At 39.0% G+C, this 22,177-nt stretch overlaps 1 protein-coding gene and 1 pseudogene across 5 annotated transcripts in view; both read left to right on the top strand.

Moving 5' to 3' along the window:
- The window catches only part of KLHL5 (kelch like family member 5), an 87,970-nt gene extending 79,906 nt beyond the window's left edge, over nt 1–8,064 (top strand). For 2 of the 5 annotated variants that reach the window (XM_044224527.1, XM_044224525.1), the window contains 2 exons: nt 1,269–1,440; nt 6,675–8,064. In XM_044224527.1, coding sequence (XP_044080462.1) covers nt 1,269–1,440; nt 6,675–6,731 — 229 coding nt within the window. In that variant the 3' untranslated portion in view covers nt 6,732–8,064. Of the gene's footprint in view, nt 1–1,268; nt 1,571–6,674 lie in introns of those variants that run through there. The other 3 variants (XM_044224524.1, XM_044224526.1, XM_044224528.1) reach the window with 3 other exon arrangements.
- Nucleotides 7,097–7,229, top strand: LOC122890614 (annotated as a pseudogene).
- Nucleotides 8,065–22,177: the final 14,113 nt, after the last annotated feature.

The following is a 22,177-nucleotide window of genomic DNA, read 5'->3' as shown; positions in this document are numbered from 1 at the left end:
CAACCACCAATCTATGAACTTAGTTTTTGTTCTGTTTTAGAATCCACATATAAGTAAGACCATAGTTTTTGTTTTCTCTGGCTTATTTCACTTGGCATCATGCCTGCAAGGTCCATCCATGTTGTCAAAATGGCAAGATTTCATTCTTTTTTATGGCCAAATAATATTCAGTGTGTGCATGCATATGTGTGTAGTCTACATGTACCACATTTTTTTTATCCGTTCAGCCATTGATGAACACTTAGGTTGTTTCCATGCCTTGGCTACTGTACATAATGCTGCAGTGAACATGGGGGGTACATATGTCTTTTCAAATTAGTGTTCTCATTTCCTTTGGATAAATACCCAGAAGTAGAATTACTAGATCATATCGTAGTTCCCTTATTAATTTTGGGGGGAATCTCCATATAGTTTTCTGTAGCAGTGGCACTAATTTACATTCCCACCAACAGTACACAAGGATTCCCTTTTCTCCATATCCTCACCAACACTTGTTATTATCTTTTCAACAGGCATTGTGATTTTGATTTACATTTCCCTGATGATTAGTGATTTAAGCACCTTTTTGTGTACCTATTAGCCATCTATGTCTTCTTTAGAAAATGTCTATTAAGACCCTCTGCCCATTTTAAGTGGTCTATTTGTTGGGTTCTTGGGGTTTTTTTTTACATTGAGTTCTATAATTCTTTATATCTCCTATATATTAACCCCTTATCAGATACATGATTTGGAAACACTTTTCCTATTCCATAGGTTGCCTTTTCATTTTGTTGATGTCTTCCTTTACTATACAGAGGTTTTTAGTTTGATGTGGTCCCATTTGTTTACTTTAACCTTTGTTGCCTTTGCTTTTTGGTGTCAAATCCAAAAAAATCATTACCAAGACCAGTGTTTTCTTCTAGAAGGTCTATGGTATCAGGTCCAACATACTAGTCTTTCATCCATGAACTGTTTTTACATAAATATATTGTGAGAATGGGGTGCCTGGGTGGCTTAGTCATTGGGTGTCTGCCTTCCGCTCAGGTCATGATCCCAGGGTCCTGGGATTGAGCCCCACATCGGGCTCCCTGGGAGCCTGCTTCTCCGTCTCCCGCTTCCTCTGCTTGTTTTCCCCCTCTCGCTGTGTCTATCAAATAAATAAATTAAATATAAATTAATAAATTTATTTAAATTTAAATTTATATTTATTAATAAATTAAATAAATTAAATATTTTCAAAAAAATATTGTGAGAACAATGTCAGCTCCAGCTCTAAAATTTTCTTTCAGATATGATCCCAAAACAGATATGTGGACTGCAGTGGCATCTATGAGCATCAGCAGAGATGCAGTGGGAGTCTGTTTACTTGGTGATAAATTATATGCTGTTGGAGGGTATGATGGACAGACTTATCTTAATACAGTGGAGGCTTATGATCCCCAGACAAATGAGTGGACCCAGGTATGGCATTTCATTTTTCATTATTATAATTCTCTGTTTTTATTAAAACAATTCATTTAATAAAAATGATCTCCATTTGTCCAATACCAAAATATATAGCATAAGCATGATAAAGTCATCTCTTTGATTAAATATATGAAAACAAGAAGGAATGTTTAATTTCATGATATAATTAAAATCCAAAATTACTTTTAAAGAATAAATTAATACTCAGAGAAATTATTAATAGTTTTGATCTGCCACCATTTGCTTACTGGGAACTAATGAGATGTTCTAGTATTGATAGGCCAGATAGGACCACAGGAGAGCTGCGGCAGAGGGAGGGGAGATGGTGGAAAACAAGAAACAAAGATAGAAATCAGAAAAATGTGAACCACTTGGGCAGACATAAGATATAATTTTTAGGGGCGCCTGGGTGGCTCAGTGGGTTAAAGCCTCTGCCTTCGGCTCGGGTCATGATCCCAGGGTCCTGGGATCGAGCCCCACATCGGGCTCTCTGCTCAGCAGGGAGCCTGCTTCCTCCTCCCTCTCTCTCTGCCTGCCTCTCTGCCTACTTGTGATCTCTATCTGTCAAATAAAATAAATAAAATCTTTAAAAAAAAAAAAAGATACAATTTTTAAATACTCAAGCCACTGATATTTGGGAGCAGATGAAATGTCTGGTCATCACCTAATAAAGATGGCAACCTTGAATTACATTAACAAGTAAGAAACTTGGCCTGGCAAGCTTATTAACAAAAGGAATTCCAGCCATGTCTATTTCTGGAGGGGTTAGTACTTCTAAGAATGATCTTTTGAGATCTTTGTTTTCATCATTACCAAGAACAGAATTAGGAATTTTGTGCCCCAGTTCAGAATCTGGTACCTGAAAGACCCTCAGATGTATAATTGACCCAAGGTTTTCCTTGGGTCACAAGGAGCAATGGTAAGTACTGTCAAGAAAACAAAACTTAAAAGAATCCCCACTGCCACAGAACTTAATGACTTAAGTAGGTATAATCTGGGGGTGTAAGGGGAAAACCCGCAATGTAGAACAGTTGGTAGCAAGTGTCCCATGGTGTAGGCATTGAGTGGTGTAGGAAATCAAAGAGAAAAAATAAATTGGTTGTTGAAAATGCTTTAGTGAGAAGAAGTTGGACTTAAGCTAAGCTTTCAATTGATCCAATGCAAAATTAGAAAGAAATGGGAAATTGTATGAGAAAACATGAAAGAAATGTCAGTGAAGAAGAAATACACAAGATATACTGAGAAAGCGTGGCTCGTTCTAAGGATCCATGCTTAGTAAGAGTAGGACATCTTTTCTCCCACCTTTTTAATTTCATTTCAATTAATTAACATATAATGTATTATTTGTTTTGGAGGCACAGGTCTGTTACTCATCGCTCTTATATAATACCCAGTGCTTATTACAACACATACCCTCCCCAGTGTCCATCACCCAGTTACCCCATCTTTCCACTCCTCTCCACTCCAGCAACCCTCAGTTTGTTTCCTGTTATTAAGAGTCTCTCATGGTTTGTCTCCCTCTCTTGTTTCATTTTTTTCCTCTTGTCCCCTATGATCCTCTGCCTTGTTTCTTAAATTCCACATATCTGTGGTGATAGGAGTGATATGGAGATGTGATAATTGTCTTTCTCTGAGTGACTTATTTCACTTAGCATAAGTGAAATCCACTTATGGAATCTAGTTCCATCCACGTTGTTGCAAATGGCAAGATTTCGTTTTTGATGGCTTCATAATATTCCATTGTTTACATATACATCTTCTCTATCCATTCATCTGTTGATGGACATCTAGGCTCTTTCCGTAGTTTGGCTTTTGTGGACATTCTTGTTGGAGGGCAAGGTTGGGGTCAGGATAGAAGTTGGCAAAGGCCATGCTTCAAGAGTTTGGTAGTGGGAAGCTGGTGGAGACTTAACCAGGAGAGTGATACCGTAACAGAAATTTCATGTGGTGGTTGGGGACAGGTTAAGATGGGTTAGGGGCAAGGGAAGCAAAGGCTGGATAAAAATAAAACATATAGAAGGTTGCTTCCCTTTAAGGCTTGAGGTGTCAATTCTAGAAATGGATTCAAGATATATTACCAAGTTCTATCTGTTCTTTCTTTCTACACTTGCAGGGTTGAATTAAAGATTCAACTTCTGAAGAAAATAGCAAATGAATGACCAGAGGGTGTCTTAGATAAGATAATGAGGTAGAGCATTAGAGAGAGGAGACAGGCTTTCAACAGGATAAGGATGAATGAGGATAATGTATCATTTGTGAAGTTGTAAGAGCCTTTGAGAATGTAATAGAAGCAAAAGATACTCACAGTGTAAAAAGTAAAAAGAAAAATAAGTAAATGCATGAGCTAGAGGAGCATACAGTTTTCAAATGATGATAATAGAAAGTTAACATTTATTGAACACATTTTATGTACCAGGCTCTATTGGATGAGGAATCTGAGACAGAGAGAGGTTAAATAGTTGACCCAAGCCACACAGTAAATCAGCGGTAGTTAGAATTTGAGCCATAGGTCTTTTTCACAATAAAGGTAAAAATAAGAGAGTAGAGATTCCAGATGCTAGAAAGAGCAACATTGAAGGTCAAGAAAGAAGGGTAGGATACAGAATTGAAAGCAAAGACTGGTCCTCTGCAGACTGGAGGAAAGATTTCTTCCAAGGCTGGGAAAGAAGATGAGAATATGATTGTAGAAAGGGGCAGGAAATTTTTCAATGAAGAGGATAGACTATAAAAAAGAGACTTAGTATGTGATCTTGATCTTGTTTCTTAAATTTAAGTGTGGTCACTGGGTGAAGGGAAGTATAGATAATTTGAGAGCTTGAATCAATACTGCAGAATTTCACTATAAATTATGTGATTTGGGCACCTAAGCAGCTCAATGGAATAAGCATCCAACTCTTGATTTGAGCTCAGGTCATGATCTCTGGGTCATGAGAATGAGCCCCACGTCGGAGTCCATGATCAGCCGGAAGTCTTCTAGAGATTTTTTCTCTCTCTTCATCTCCCTCTGCATCCCCTTCTCTAAAATAAATTAATTTAAAAAAATTATGTGATTATCTACCATTAGCCTCTCACTGTGGCAACATGAATGATAACCAAGGAGCACAGAAAGAGATGTAAGAATCTCTTTTTCCAAGGTGTATTTTATTTACAAGCTTAGGCCTAGTTATAAGAAATCTTTTGGCCAGTATTTGAAACTTGTTATTACAGGTAATTAATGCTTTATGCTGAATTACTATCAAAATTAATTACCTGTGACCACATAGCTATTTTGTTTGCATGTCCCTTCTATTACTATTTTTAAGCACCTGAATTTGAACTTACAACTGTAGAATATGAAAAATAAATGTTTTCCGTTCAGTGTTCCAACAAATGGGCAAGAGGACATTTGTCCAGGGAATGAAATGAGGTTATAAAGCCTGAAGCCATCACCCACTCTCCTACCCACCTTGATCCAAAGCAGGAGTGAGCCCATTGTATTTAGTAAATACTCTAAGCTGAACTTTCTAGCTGGTTGTTAGGGAACATCAACTCTTTACAGTGTAAAGACTTCAGGTTTTTGGTGTTTGGAGAAAGGCTGCTCATTACAAACAGTCATTTTGATTGAAATGACTTAGAGTTTACTCCTAGGACACTCTAAGTAGAGATGATTTTAAAGTGGGTGATTTGGGGCGCCTGGGTGGCTCAGTGGGTTAAAGCCTCTGCCTTCGGCTCAAGTCATGATCCCGGAGTCCTGGAGCCCCGCATCGGGCTCTCTGCTCAGCAGGAGCCTGCTTCCTCCTCCCTCACTGCCTGCCTCTCTGCCTACTCTCTGTCAAATAAATAAATAAAATCTTAAAAAAAAAAAGAGAGAGAGAAATATTTCTCTTTAAAAAAAAATTAATAAATAAAGTGGGTGATTTGATTGTTCAAGGAGATAGACTAGGGATCAAAACACCTGATCCAGATAGAGAACGACTGAGAAGTCTCAGTTGAAGTCTGGTATGTTTTTAAGATCCAGTCCCTGGTCTGGAAAGGTTGGGAGAGAGGCCAACCTGACCAAGGAGTCATTTTGATATCATGTATTTGACAATAACACTGTATTACATAGCCCCGCATACATACGTACAAATTTTCTCAGTACTTTGTATTAGTCACCCCTTCTCTAAATACTGTCATTTTAAGTCTTAGGGCTTACTCTGCTCAAATTAACCTTTTAAAAGCTATCCTTGTCCACACTTGTAGTTTTGCACTCTGAATTGCTTGGTGTCTAGAGTGCTCAAAAAGAAAGGGAAAGAGGGAGAGAGAGGGGGGAAGGAGAAAGGAAGGAAAGAGGGGAGGGGGAGGAAGGAAGGAGAAGGGAAGGAAGAAAGGGAGGGAGGAGAAGGAAAGGAAAGAAGGAAGAAAAGGAGGAAGGAAGGAGAAGGAAAGGAAGGGAGGGGGAAGGAAAGAGAAGGAAAGGAAGAAAGGGAGGGAGGGACGAAGGAAGGACAGAAGGGGAGGGAGGGAAGGAAGGAGGAAGGGTAAGCGAAAGATTTAGGAATTACTCCTTATCCCTAAACTAAGATTCTGTTTCTTTCCCTAGCACCCGTCCTTATACCTCATTGTCATAGAGTTTATTCACCAGGTTTGTTTCTACTCCTAGGGTGGAGTTGGAGGAGGTATATTTATTATTTATTTACTGTGCTAGGAAGTAGGAGAGTAGGTTTAGATTGTCCAGCCATGCAGAGAGAAGCTAGTCAGTAAATGTGCAAGGACTGGTGCCCTGGGAGAAAGCAGCCAGGCATGCAGCGACTCTGGCGCGCTCTGAAACAGCATAGCTGTTACACGCCCTCTCTGGATAATACGTGGTTTTTTTCGCCACTTGGGTCCTGGAGTGTTGGGTGTTTCCTCATTATCCATATCCCACATCCTGTTGGCCAAATAAATTGTTTCAGATAGAGTAAGTCCCAAACGATCTTTTCTTTTTTTTGGAGGTACCTTTAAAAAGAAGTACTGCTTAGTACGGTGACGTGCCCTAAACAGTTGAGTCTGTGACACTTGGGACTTCCGCAGGGGGCTTGGAGGATGGGTCGGCCCTACAGTAAGGCTGGGGCGGCAGAGTTTGGGAGCCGCTCTTTGATGAGCACAGATTCAATATTCAGTATTTTACCAACTACATGGTTTTATCAACAGTTGTACCTACACACCCAACAAATGTGTCTTTTTGTTTTCGTGTTTGTGTTTGTTATTGTTTTTGCTTTTGTTTTTAGGTTGCTCCACTATGCCTAGGAAGAGCTGGGGCTTGCGTGGTAACTGTCAAACTATAATACAGTGCTTTGTTTTCTAAATGAAGATATCGTCTTCCTCACGAATTTACTAAAATTATTCTCCTACCAAGGGATACATTTTTAGCCAATTTGCAATGCCACATTCCTGGGCACAGAGTGCCCAATCTGAAAGCGAAGACGGTCAAATAAGGTAGCAACGAGGGGAAGACCCGGGATTGAATCCTGCATTTCTCCGTTAAGTCATTTCTCAGTAAATCAAAACTACAGCTGGGGGACTGACACCACGTGTGAGGACAAATCCGCCGCTCTCAAACAGAAGCCTGTGCAGGCTGGGGATGTCATTTATTAATAATCCATCACATTTTACTAACATTACCCAGATTTCTTTTACTACAGTGCACACAAGCTTTGCGCAGTGGCAGTATCGTAGCCAATGAAGTTTATCTGAGGCGCGATTATTGCTAATACTAAAGTGCACATACACAAGAGAACACTTTGAATGTTTGCTTTGTAACTTTATCATACGTTGGTTGCAGTAATTTTTATCCATTTGTTTAACCACAACTGCTGCTTTCATGACATACTAAACACTATGCTCATCTTCAGTTTTTTTCAGAAACAGCTGCATTATATAGGCTTTGACTTGTGGACTTTTACTTCTCAATTGGCTTAGTCTCATGAATAAAGAAAAACGAGAGTCAAAACAATAATGACCAAATGCAAATGAAATGATCTTTGGGTTCTTTTAAAATAGTCTTCCTGGTAAATAAATAAATAAATAAATAAATAAAATAGTCTTCCTGGTATTGTTAGATTCACTAACAATACAGGCTATGATATCCTCAAATTGGAACTGAAAGATGGTATTTTGCAGTAAATTGAAGAGAGGCACATTTATGTCAAGGAAAGAAATGTCATATACCCTAACATGTTCTTTCACCTAAGTAATAATTATATGGATTTGTTTTCTTTTATATTATGAAAGATGTTTTGATTTTTGTCTTTTGATATTGACAAAACTGTTTGGATATTCTTACGTCCTCAAGTCTGGATTTGCCTCCTTTGCTTTGTTTCTCACATTTTGCTGCAGTTAGCAACCCTTCGTGTTTCTTTGTAATCAAACAGTTTGAGGGGAATGGGCTTATTGAATGTCTGAAAAATAAGTTTAAGGTGTTTATTACCCAAAGTTTTGTACATTTGTAAACTCCAATTACACATGTGAATGTTAATACTCTCAGCGAATTGTTTGTTGTCTGCAAAAATGCACTGGGCAGCAACATTTTATGATAAATCCTTTAAGATATAAAAGTCATTAACTTATGTCTTAATATAAAAATGAGTATAAACTAAATTCCCATCTTTTAAAATACAATGCCGTGGTTAATGTGCTTTTACATTTTATATCAAGATAGACTTCATTCTAATTGCTTTCTTTAAAAAATTAAACCAAGCTCTTTTTTTTTTTTACTGGGGAGGTGGGGCAGGGTGGGGAAGGAGGAAGCCAATTTTGAATGCTCTTGAAATGTTTCTTTGGAATCCAAGAAACTGAATGCTTCCATTCCCAAAGCAAATCTTGTGGTCATCTTATCGGTGTGGCCACAAACAAAATACTGGTAATCATGAAAAATACATTAAAGTTTTCTATATTCATTATATTATGGATATAAATTCAATTCTTTTCATGACAAAGAGGGATCAGCCTTAGAGTGTATTTATGCATTTAGGGGAAGAGAGAGGAAAAGAAGAGGAAAGTTTTAAGAAGCAAAACAAAACAAAAATCAAAAGCAGAAATGTGTTAGCACATCATCACCTTCTCGGGGAGGCTTAGGCCTGCGATTTGAAAGGAATCTATGCTTGTAGAAGCACGAGGATTTATACTTGCGATTATTCCTTTGAACGCTCACCACCCACTCTCTGACTTCCTGTGGCCCACAGTGGAGGCCAGACTCATGTCAGAGTAAAAGACCTGATTCTCCTCTCTGAGGACCTTCCCTTTCTTTATGGGATTCATGAACAGTGCCTTTGATTTTCTACCCTGAGAGAGGCCGTTTTTTATGCAGTTTAGTACAGTTGGTGTTTGAACAACACAGGGTTTCGGGATGCCAACCCTCTGCACAGCAAAAATCTGCATATAACTTTTAACCCCCTCAGAACTCAACCACTGATAGCCTCCTGTTGACCAGAAGCCTTACCAGTAATGTAAACAGTTGATTAATGCATATTTTGTGTATTGTATGTATTAGGTACTGTATTCCTACAATAAAGTAAGCTACAGAAAAGAACATGTTATTTAAAAAAATCACAAGAAAGAGAAAATATATGTACAGTATTGTACTATAGCGAAAAAAATCCTCATATAAGCGGACTTATACTGTTCAAACCTGTGTTGTTCAAAGGTCAGCTGTGGTCCAGAGGATCAGCTTTCCTGAATAGGAATAAAGAGAACCAATTATTTCTGGTGACAGAATGCTCACCAAAATACTCATTCCTCTGCTGCTCTGGGGTCTTCTGACTCTGGAGGAAAATATGACTCTTAGTATCCATCATCCTTATAGTAGCTGCCTTGACTTTTATTTGCTGGTTCATTGATGATGATGTCTATGTGCTCTTTATTTTAACCTCAATTAGTGATGCCTTTCAAAAGTATTTGTTAATAATTATTGAACGCTTATTATGAATTAAGATTATCGGGGTTTTTTGCATGCATTAATGCATTTAATCCTCATAATAACTTCATGAGGTAGGTTCCGTTATTCTCATTTTTACAGTGAGGAGACGGGGGCACAGAGAAGTTAAGCCCAAGATCATCTATAGCAAGTAAGTGGTAGGACAAGAAATTTGAATGCACATACTCTGCACTTGAGAGTCCATACTCTTATTTCTTTCTCTAGGTAGAAAAAGAGAGGTTTCATTTTAATAAATGAGGAATCATTTATTTTAATAAAAAGAAAATGAAGAAGGTTTATGATTTTTAGAATCACAATTTATACCAGTCATACCCCTCATTAGGGAAATTTTGTTTAAATCTCTTATGGAATTTTACATATAAATTTGCTTTATTTAGAAAAGTACATACAAGAAAACACGATATATAATCTACATTTTATAAATAATAGATAAATTACATGGTATTTTGGATGACTGAACCATAAACAGATTTATTGGTCAAAAGGCTTTATTGCCAAAAAAAAATTAGATGATATAGATGAAATGGACAAATTCCTAGAAACACACAAATTACCAAAATGGACTCAAGAAGACATAAAAAATCTGAACAGACCTATATCAAGTAAAGAGATTGAATCAATGGTGAAGACCTCCCAACAAAGAAAGTACAGCAGCAAATGGGGGTACCAGAAGTTCTAGCAAGAACAATTAGGCACAAAAAAGATAAGAAAGGAATCCCAAATACAAAGGAAGAAGTAAGACGAGATATTTGCAGCTGATGTGGTCCTGTATCTTAAAAATTCTAGCAAATACACACACATGCCCCAAAACTTGAGAGCAAATAAATTCAGAAGTGTTGCAGGATACAAGATCAATACACAAATGTCAGGTGATTTCTATACATTGGGGGAAAAAAAAAATTGAAGAAGGAAATTTTAAAAACAATTCTATTTATAGTAGTATCACAGAGAATTAAATACTTGGCAATAAACTTAACCAAGGAAGTGCATGGCTTGCACACTGAAAAATACAAAACACTGATGAAATAAAGCTCTAAATAAATGGAAAGACATCCCACATTCATGGATTACAAGACTTACTGTTAAGATGGCAATAGTCTCGGGTGCCTGGGTGGCTCAGTGGGTTAGGCCGCTGCCTTTGGCTCAGGTCATGATCTCAGGGTCCTGGGATCGAGTCCCACATCGGGCTCTCTGCTCAGCAGGGAGCCTGCTTCCCTCTCTCTCTCTCTGCCTGCCTCTCCATCTACTTGTGATTTCTCTCTGTCAAATAAATAAATAAAATCTTGAAAAAAAAAAAAAAGATGGCAATAGTCTCCAAATTGGTCTGCAGATTCAGTGTAATCCCTATCAAACCCCCAATGGCCCTTTATATCAGAAATGGAAAAGCTGATCCTAAAATTCATATGGGATTGTAAGTCAAAACAATCTTCAAAAAGAACAAAGGTAAGGGACTCACATATCCTGATTTCAAAATCTAGCATGAAATAGAAAGTCCAGAAATAAACTATGGTCAACTGATTTTCAACAAGTGTGCCAAGACCGTTCAACAGAGAAAGAATAGTCTCTTCATCAAATGGTGCTGAAACAATATTCATGTGGAAAAGAATGAAATAGGACACAATAAGTATTCACTCAACATAAGTCAAAGACCTTAAATATAAGGCTAAAACCATAAAACTCTAAGAAGAAAACATAGGCATAAATCTTCATGACCTTGGATTTGACAACGGTTTCATATAGATGACATCAAAAGCACAAGGCAACAAAAGATAAATTGGATTTCATCAAAATTAAAAGCTTCTGTGCATCACAGGACACTATCAAGAAAGTGAGAGAGAATGGGAAATTGTTAGCAAATCATATAAGGTTCTATCCAGGATATATAAGGAACTCCTACAGTCAACAACAAAAAGATAGACAACCTATTTTAAAATGGGCAAAGGACTTGAATAGATATTTCTCCAATGTAGGTCTGAATCACCTGAAGAGATGCTCAACATCATTAGTCTTTAGGGAAGGATAATAAAAACCATAATTAGATACCATTTCAAATCCACTTGGTTGACTATAATTTTAAAAACAGAAAATAAGTATTGGAGAGGATGTGGGGAAATTGGAACCTTCATATATTGCTGGTGGGATGGTTAAATGGTATAGATATAGTGGAAAAGAGTTTGGTGGTTCCTCAATAAATTAAACATAGAATTACCATGTGACCAAGCAATTCTGCCCCTGGGTATATATTCACCCCCCCAACTAAAATATGAAACCCTGAGAACAGGTGTTTAAACAAAAATTTGCACATAAATATTCATAGCAACATTCATAGTAGCCAAAAGGTTAAAAACAACCTTTTGATATACAAATTTGGTACGATAAACAAATTTTGGTCGCTCATGCCAGCCGATGAACCGATAAACAAATTTTGGTACATAATATAATAGAATACTTTTCAGTCTTAAAAAGAAATGAAGTACAGATACATGGATGAACCTTGAAAACATTATGTTAAGTAAGATAAGCCAGACACAAAGACCACATATAGTATGAGTCCATTTATATGAAATATACAAGATAGGCAAATTCGTGGAGGGAATCAGAGTCTCAGAGGAAGAGGGAGTGGGGAATGACTGCTTAATGAGTAAGGAGTTTCCTTTCAGAGTGATAAAAATGTTCTGGAACTAATTAGTGGTGGTTACACAACAGGGTGAAGGTACTAAATGTCACTTATGACAAATTTTATGTATCTTTTACAACAATATAAAGCTTAGTAGGTACATCACAAATTGTTATTTAAATGTCATAACAACAGACATTCTCTCTATATTGCTAGGATTAAAACTCTGCATTTATATTCATCCCAAAGAGATTATTTCTAAATGTAATCAGCAAGTAAACAGATTTTTAAAAGTCTGACAGAGTATCTCTTTAGAATGTAATTCTAATCTAAGAGTGAGAAACAATGACAGAGGAAATTTTGATTGCAAGCTCTTTTCCAATGCCTACTACCCAAAAGCATCCCATAAATGTTAAAAGTCAAAGTATCTTTTCATAAAATAATGCTTAAAATTGTTGTAATTTCTTAACTGTTATTGAATAAATATTCAGTAAAATGACATTTTACTGTGACTGGATTATAAATCCCCATGTAATATTTTCATTCTATTTCATTTTTTAGTTGTAGTAAAAAAATCAAATGCCATGAAAAATTAAAACCTACTTTTGGCATTTTCATCCTTCTCAATCTCAGATACCTTCCATGATTTATAAAAATGGACCAACTCCCCCATCAGAGACTCTGTCCTTACTCCCAAGAAAGTACCATGTTGGGGTAGGTTGATCCTCTGCCTTCGGCTCAAGTCATGATCTTAGGGTCCTGGGATCCAGCCCCGCATTGGGCTCTGCTCGGCGGGGAGCCTGCTTCCCTCTCTCTCTCTGCCTGCTGCTCTGCCTACTTGTGATCTCTGTCTGTGTCAAATAAATAAATAATCTTAAAAAAAAAAAGAAAGAAAGAAAGAAAGAAAAGACCATGTTTACTTTGTATCTTCTCCTGGGCATGAGCGACTCTGGCATCTTGTGAATCTCTTGAAGAAATACAATATTGATTGATGTAGGTGTTAACATCATATCTAGTGTTTACTCCCACCCTATTTCCCCCCTCCCTGGGTAATTATTTCATTTAGCTAATGAGATGCCTCCAAAGAGTGAAGCCAAGGAAGCTTGGAAACCATGTTTGGTGTCCTCCATCTTTGCCCAAGCCAATGTTGGTTCCATTTGGTGACATTTCTTTGTGGATAATAAACACATATTTATTTGAGATATCTGTAAATACATCAGCATACAGATATATTATTGAATGAACACTACTTGTATAATATGTGCTTAGAGGATAACTAATAGAAGTTGGGAAGGCAAACAATGACTCGGTGACCCTTTTGTTATACCAGGAGCGGTGGCATGCTCAAGGTATTAAAATTATCATAGCTAGGGCGCCTGGGTGGCTCAATGGGTTGAGCCGCTGCCTTCAGCTCAGGTCATGATCTCAGGGTCCTGGGATCAAGTCCCGCATCGGGCTCTCTGCTCAGCAGAGAGCCTGCTTCCCTCCTCTCTCTCTGCCTGCCTCTCTGCCTACTTGTGATCTCTCTCTGTCAAATAAATAAATAAAATCTTTAAAAAAAAATTATCATAGCTACACTAGTTTCAAAACTAGTCACATTGCTTATTTATATTTTTCTGAGTGAATTCTACCCAGAAAGTCTGTTGTCACTTTTTATAAGAGAGCACAGACACGCTACTTGAAATTGAAAAGGAGAATGCACACTACATTTTTAAAATTGCTTTCTTTGAAGTTCGCATCTTTGCAAATCTAAAATACATGATAAGCTGAGCAGTTCCAAAGAGACCCAGATGGAGAAAAATTTTGTGGAAGGAAAGAGGTCTTGGCATCATGGTGGCCGGAGCAATGAGGTTAGAGAGAAGCTGTCATTCAAAGAGCTGCCTGTCCATGACAAGATTAGCTGGGCTGTGTGAGGACTTCAGAGAAAGAAAATGCCAGGTAGTAAGTCTGGCAAAAGCTGACCTACTTACCTGACTGATTCTGTATCACAACTCAATAGCGGAGCTGCAGAGAAGGACTGGGATTGGGGGCAGGGGAAGTTAATTCAATTGAGAATTCATTTATCTCAGAAACTTTCTGATCAATAAGGCACTGAACAAAGCCGCAAGGAGACTAAAATCTTACACAATCGCTGATCATGACACAAAGAAGGGGAAAGAAGGTTAATTCCTTAAGGGCACGTACTGGGGTATCTTTTTGTACCCACGACAGCACTTAGCATTTTCCCCACTGTTACACCTTCACCCAATAGGCTCTTGCTAATTACCGGTTGATGTAAATATGGGGTCAACTTGGTCTTTGAGGTCAGTCCCTGCAGATGTATTGAATTGTGGGTGGGTAATAACACAGATTCTGAAAGAACAAAAAGAATTTAGGGGATTTCCTCGTGCACATTTTGGAAGAGGGTTATGACATGAGGAGAGGGGTAGAAAGCATGAGCACGGGAGTGAGGAAACTAGAATATGTTCAGGAAGGAAGAGGCAGCCCAGGCTGACTGCCCAGACATCGGATATATGCAGAGCGATGGAAGGAAACGTTGGCTCAGTTACTGTTTTACTCAAGAAGGACAGACATCGTTTTTATCTGCACATGACTCCAAAATACTATGCAGAAGCTCTAGAAGGATATAAATAACACCAGGGATGCAGTCTACAGGTAAGTCCCCATTATGCTCTGTCTACCTGCTCTTCCCCTCTGACCTCAGTTAAGTAGCCATATGGACCATGTGCAGCTACAATATATCAATTAAATGGTCTGTTTTCTCTTCTCCCAGCAATATTACAACAATAACGATTTTCAAGTGTCATGACCATTGAACTCAATATTTGGGCAGTTGGGAAAATTTGTACTGTCCGTTACTTAAACCTTTCACAGTAAGAACTAGTCTTTGCAAAGATTGTCCTAGATGGCTGCTCAGGTCCCTTCCAGCTCCAGTACTCAGTAAAGTAGGTTGACTATCATCTGAGTATCTGTGGGCATTGATATCCACCAGCCATGACAGCTGGGGCTACCATCCCCACCAGAACCCAGAATGCTGTGGAGTTATCACCGCATTGCAGGCATCGCCAGGGATTCCCAGCCATGGCATCCCATCAGGATTCCTTGACAGGAAGACCCCTGGCGTCTGGGGTCTACCCCTTACCTGCCATCTCAGGATGTCAGTCCCAGCCAGAACCCAGGTGATTCAAATGTGCAGGCACAGCAGAGAACCATTAACCCAGGCCAGTGTCACACAGTGTGGCTTCCGCTCCCCTCAGACTACGTCATCACTTGCCAACTTCTTCAAATCAAGGCCCTCTACGCTTGGTGTAGTTTGAGTGTTTGCATCCCCACGAAAGTCATGCGTTAAGATCCTCTTCCCCACAAGATATGGTATTTGTAGGCGAAGACTTTGGAAAGCGCTTCTAAGTCATGAGGGAAAAAACCCTCTTGGATGGGATTCGTGTCTTCATAAAAGAGGCTCCACAGAGATCCTTAGATCCTTCTGCCTTGAGAGAATATCCGGGAAGTCTGCGACCAGAAAAGGGCCCTCACACAATCACGTGGCACCCTGATTTTGGACTTCTAGCCTCCAGACCTGTAAGCAATAAATTTCTACTGTTGATAAACCATCTGGTCAGTGACTTTTTTTTTTAAATAGCAGCTGGACAGACTACCACAGTGTTACACCAAGAGGGAACTTTCTAACCGTTTTAGGAGAGCCATTTAGTCACATAATTATGAGCTTGCAAATCAGTCTTATCTGCTCAAGTTCCCCCAAAGACCACTATGAGATGATATCTTGCTAGCTTTATCTAGCATGTGCAAAGTATACAATTTATTTTAAAATTACATACCATTGAGAGGTTTTCGCAATTTAGATGAGCTTTTCCCAAATTATACCAAATCAGGGAGCCTGTATGGTATTTTTGTAGAAGAAATGGAGTATTTTTAACAAACTCATTTAACAAAGATATTGTGATGGTCTAAAATGAAAAGCAGCTTTGAAAAACATGAACATCTCAGAGCAGACTTCCGTTTCTGGGAATGTGGTTGTGTAGAGCATTTGGATGAATCATCCTGCTTAAAACAACAAAAATTCTGAATAAAATGCATTTTCTTCAAAACACTGAAAAACAAATGAAATATTAATGATTATGAAAACAAAAAGCTAAGTGAAAGGAAAGACCCAGAAAGATGAGCTGAGAGCACTAAACCTCTTTTGCCCCGAGGGCATTCCCCAAACTGAGGAGCTTTTCCTCTGGTTTTGTTGGCCTCCTACTGTGTGGGCCAGAAAAGTTAAATCCCAAGATGTGCCCAAGGGGTAAAGACTACTTCTATAAAGCTGAGATCTCAAAGTGCTACAGCCCAAGGGAAATGGCAAACCAAAATAATACCTACTTCATTCTCCATTATCAGGAGACTAAAAAAGAAAGAAAAAGGAAAAAAAGAAAAAGGAAAGGGAGGGAGGGAGGGAAGAAGGAAGGAAAAGAGAAAAGAAAATGCCTTAGGATCTCTTCAGAACAGGTGATCACAAGCCACACACACACACACACACACACACACACACACCGCCTTAAAGTTGCCCCAGATTTACATCACAGGAGACATAGGGAATCTGAATAGTCCTATAATCATTTAAAGAAAATCTCACAGAGAAAACTCCAGGCCCAGATATTTTCAGACAACTTCTACCAGTCAAGAAAGACTATCTTTCTAAAAAGTATTTAAACAGAATAATATGTGCTCAGGAAATTAATTTCAGAAAAATGACGTCAAAGAAATGCCCTATCTACACAATTTCAATAAAATATTTCATTCATATGACCTTCAACAATGCTAAAATTTGTTCATTAAACTAATTCTATGATTATTCAAAATATGGTGAAAGATGTTACTTCTCTAATTCAATCTAGTCTTCTGTGTTGTTCACTACAACAATTGCCATTAGTATAAGCATGTTATATAATGTTTGAGCATTCAGAAAGAGTTTCAAAAACCTACAAAATATCAACTAACAGTTTAGTTAAGAGAACCAAAATCCCCCATGACTGCATAATAATAAGTTCTTTGACCATAATAAAACAATGACTTAATTAATATTAAACATTTTTTAAGATTTTATTTATTTATTTGATAGAGAGAGTGTGTATGAAAGAAGTAATACAAGCAGTAGGAGTGGGAGAGGGAAAAGCAGGCTTCCTGCCAAGCAGAGAGCCCAGTGTGGGGCTCAATCCCAAGACCCTGGGATCATGACCTGAGCCAAAGGCAGACACTTAACGACTGGGCCACCCAGATGCCCCAATATTAAACATTTTAACCGTCATTATTTTGAAATTACTCTCTTGTTGATAATAAAAATTATTCAGTTCCATTTCTCTTTGTCTTACTCAGTTGACATTTTAGACTATGGGCTTTCTAATATTACATCAAAGTGTAAAAATTATGCTGATTAATTAATTAATTAATTAATCTGGGTTGTTCATTGATACTGTATAGTTAATGCTATTCAGCACATTGCCATTTTTTTCAGTAATTACATAGTGCTTTAAGATTAGAGCTAAATGTATTTTTGTATCTAATCATCTACATACATATAATAAATAGCCTATGACTATAGAATCTCAGGAAGCCAGATAGAACCATTCAATGAAGGCCCATGATAAAATATAATAAGTACTACTGGAATGGAGAATATGTTTAAAATGAAGATTTTACCTGTGGTGAGGCAAAGTTCCACAAATGAGTTCCTCTTTTGAAGACCAAACACAGAGGAAAATGGCCAACTCAGAATTATACTTCAGCTCTCTAGGCCCAAAGATTAAATATAGAAGCAGAGAAACTAGAGGTCAGAGGTTAACAAACCATAGCCCACAGGACAAATCTGTCTGCCATTTGTTTGTGTCTGTAAAGTTTTATTGGAACACAGATGTGCCTATTTGTTTACATATGGCCTTTGGCTACTTTGGTGCATGACCACAAAGTTGAGTTGTGACAGAAACCGTATCTTTTTCTTGACATTTACAGCAAAAGTTTGCCAACCTGTACAGGGAGGATCATTCTTCCATCACCTAGGAGATGAGACCTCTGACAGGGTGGAAATGCGGAAAATACAGAGAAAAAAAAAAAAAGGTAAACCAAGAGGGAGCTTTCAATAGCAAGAAAGTGATTGGAAGAAGAGAGAGAAGGAAAGTTTGAGGAATGAGGTTGTGAACTCAGTTTGGCCTCCCTACTGAGTCTCGGAGAAGTCTTCTCCAGGCCTGAAGACACTTAGAGATTCTCTTAGCTGTTGAGATAGCCAAATGAAATTGGGTTAAAAGCTCATGTTTTTATCAAATTGCCTCAGACTTGGCCATTCGTTTACTGAAATGCAGAGTTTGAGTCAACTTGATTATGTGGCCGATACTATGTTAAGCATGTTAATTTTTAAGATCTTTACAAGAGCCCTATGAAGTAGATACGATCATTCCCACTTCATGGTGTGGAAACCAGCTAGTAAATGGCGGCGCCAAATTTAAAAACCAACCAGATCTGTAGGACCTCAGAGCCTTCTTCAAAAACCTAGGCAAGATTGCCACATGGAGGTGAGCTTTAGCTCAAAGGATGATACAAATCTGATGGCAAGGTCAGTTGTTATGATAGTGTCCTCATCACATCTGTGCCACATTATAAATGTTCACTTTTAATGAGTAGGAACAGGCTACGTAATTCTACCTCTTACGCGCATGAGTGCGCATGCGCGCGCACACAAACAGGCCTTTAATAAGAGCCGCTCTGTTGGGAGAGGACAAAAGAAGGGCATTTTAGTGAGGGTGGCATATTTAATGTCCTGGGTACAGAGCGCTGTGGCTGTCAATAGAGCCAAGGGGGGGGGGCGGTGCTGGGTGGAGCAGTAACCAATGGAAATGAGACGATGGGCAAGTCGTCAATCCATTGTTCAACATTTAATTATAATTTCAAAGAGACAAGGGCTTCCAAATTCTAAGGATGTGGGGAGGAGGATTCTGTAGCTGTATTGGATCGATCAGGGTCCAAGCTGGAGCTGGCACCCACAGCATCCCCGGAACTGAGAAGGTTTGGTGTAAGGAATTACTCGCTATTACAGAACGTGAGACTCGCACACGGCTGGCGGGCTGTCGTGGTGTGGGATTGGATTGCCCTACTTGCGGGCTAATAAATTCGCCTGTTACTGTTTCATGGCTGCTGGCAGAGGACACTGAACTGGGGCAGAGACAAAGAACTTTATTACCCAAAGTACAAAAAAATGAGTGTGGCTGTCACAGTTTGGATGAATTCCCCTGGCCCCCAAGTTCCACAGGAGCAGGTGGGGAATCCACCGAGTTTAGGGAATTCGCTGATTTTCTGGTAAATGGTAACCAAGCCAGCTCTTTGTCCTCGAGGTTTCTACATACACACACCACCCTGATATGTGGCCCAGGGTTAAGAGTAGTGAAGAGGGATGCCGAGGGACTGCTGTAGATGGCCTTCCCCTTCCTCTTGCCATGTCTCCAGCATTTAGCATTTGCCAGCTGGAAAAGGAGGAAAAGGCCCATTTCTGTTTTCACAGGGCAGGTAATGAAGATTGGAGATGAGAAGGCATAAATTAAAGACTAGCATATATGACTATCCGTAGTACAAGACACAGCGAATCAAGATATAGTGTGAAAACATAGAAGGAAGAGGGTGATTCAGTCCATTTTAACAAGTGTGTGTGTGTGTGTGTGTGTGTGTGTGTGATCTCCACTGAGTGCTGAGAGCTGCAAAAACCAAAAGACATAACCCCTAACCCTTCAGCAATCTTAAGGAGCTCACAAGCTGGGAGCACAGACAGCTAACCATAACAATGCCACTTTTACTACAAAAGGGGGAAAACTAGAAAGTTTAGAAGCATATTGGGGTGCCTGGGTGGCTTGGTCGTGAAGTATCTGCCTTCAGCTCAGGTCATGATCCCAGGGTCCTGGGATTCAGCCCCACATTGGGTTCCCTGCTCCACGGGAAGCCTGCTTCTCCCTCTCCCACTCCCCTGCTTGTGTTCCCTCTCTTGCTATCACTCTCTCTCTCACTAAAATGCCTTTCTTTTGTCTCTCTCTGTCAAATAAATAAACAACATCTTTTAAAAAATTTGTTAAATATCTCTAAGGTACACTCTAAAGAATGAAATAAATTTATGAACTGCCTGACATACCTCTATAATACTTTTCTGCTACAGTTTTCGGTTGCCTACTTACTGATCACCTCAACACATGGCAACAATTTTCTAATATTTCCTGTAGAGAGTATAGAGAGGTAGAAAGGTAATTCACATTCCTCTAGCCTGGTTAATCATAATTTGTTTATTGTGGATAGTTTACAAACGCCCCTTCCAGCTTCACTACTCATTATTGGTCATGTGGTGTAAATCTTTTTTTTTTTTTTTTAATTTTATTTATTTATTTGACAGAGAGAAATCACAAGTAGATGGAGAGGCAGGCAGAGAAAGAGAGGGAAGCAGGCTCCCTGCTGAGCAGAGAGCCCAATGCGGGACTCGATCCCAGGACCCTGAGACCATGACCTGAGCCGAAGGCAGTGGCTTAACCCACTGAGCCACCCAGGCGCCCCGTGGTGTAAATCTTTTAGGTTTCCAGAAGATTTGCAATAGGTTTCTTTCATATATGAGCTATTTTTCCTCCTTTCCCATGCTTCTTTGCTTTCCCTACTTTGGGGGACTATTGCTATCCTGATACAACTTCTTACCCTGTACCTTCATGACCCTACCCAAGCCAGGATAGCTACAAAAGTGAAAAAATACGTGAAAGTGGGCAACTTGAAATTGACCTCAGCTTTTGGCAATGAGCAGTTTGCAGGAAGTAGAAGTAGCTGTATCTTGGTAGATGTTTAACAACAAATCTCAGTAGGGGAGAAAAAAACCATCCTCCGATTTGTGCATTTGCCTATTTTAGTGGTGTAAATACTCCCACCAGGTAATAATTTCAGACAACCAACCTGATGTCCCTATATGCAAAGTTGGCCAGAGGTGGACACAAGCAGTTTCAGGTGCCAGAGCGTCAACAAGAAGACGGTCCAAGGGCGCCTGGGTGGCTCAGTGGGTTAAGCTGCTGCCTTCGGCTCAGGTCATGATCTCAGGGTCCTGGGATCGAGTCCCACATTGGACTCTCTGCTCAGCAGGGAACCTGCTTCCCTTCCACTCTCTCTGCCTGCTTCTCTGCCTACTTGTGATCTCTCTCTCTGTCAAATAAATAAATAAAATCTTAAAAAAAATAAAAAATAAAAAAAGAAGACGGTCCAAGAGCTACACGAAGCCAGGTTGATTAGAATGTGGAGAACCATGTGACTCGTCCCCCAGAGAAAAATTAGGACTCTAAGTGAGGTATGATGGGACTGTGATTTCACTGATTCACATTACAAAAAAGAGTAATTTTATCTTATTTTTATAAAGCATCTGGGGAAAAAATTTAATTTCTTTCCTGTTAAATTGAGTCATGGATATTGTCAACAAAGCACACACAAAAAAATGGTATGATGAAAGTTGTTTCTTTTTTCCTTCAAGACATGCAGCAGTGTTCTGATCGTTGCAGAACTTATATAGAAACATGCTGGGTTTGATAATTTCTCTCACATTTCCAGAGAGTTCTAGAAGTTTCTGTCCCACCTCTCAGACTAGCCAAACTGAGTTCCCGTCCACCTGCCTCAGAAAGTGCTTGATCTGATGCTGTTTAGCCTTGCTTGTGGGCACAAGAAAGGACCTCTGCAGGATTTAAAGTTGTGCAGCTAAACCAGTTAAAGCGGGAGCAATAGACTTGAAGGCAATTTGCTAAAAAGAATATCCAAGTATCCAATGAATATATGCAAAAGTGCTCAACATCATTAGTCATTAGACAAATGTGAGTTAAAACTGACATAGCATCACTGTACACAACACTAGAATAAATACAATTTTAAAAGATTGGCAACACTGCATGTTAGTAAGGACAGAGCAATTAAAACTCTTTCCCATTGTTGGTGGGAATCTAAATGAATATAACCACTTTGTAAAAATGTTTGTCAGTATCTACTAATCCTAAGTACAAATAAACCCTATGTTCCTGCAATTCCACTCCAGAATATATACTAAACAGAAATGAGCGCTTATCTCTATCAAAATATATGAACAAGAATGTTCATAGCAGCTCCATGTAGAATAGCCCCAAACTAGAAATGACCCC

The sequence above is a fragment of the Neovison vison genome, chromosome 11, assembly GCF_020171115.1.
Source record: "Neovison vison isolate M4711 chromosome 11, ASM_NN_V1, whole genome shotgun sequence".
NCBI classification, from domain to species: Eukaryota; Metazoa; Chordata; class Mammalia; order Carnivora; family Mustelidae; genus Neogale; species Neogale vison.
The sequence above is the reverse complement of the archived record's forward strand: the minus strand, read 5'-3'. Positions and strand labels throughout refer to the sequence as shown.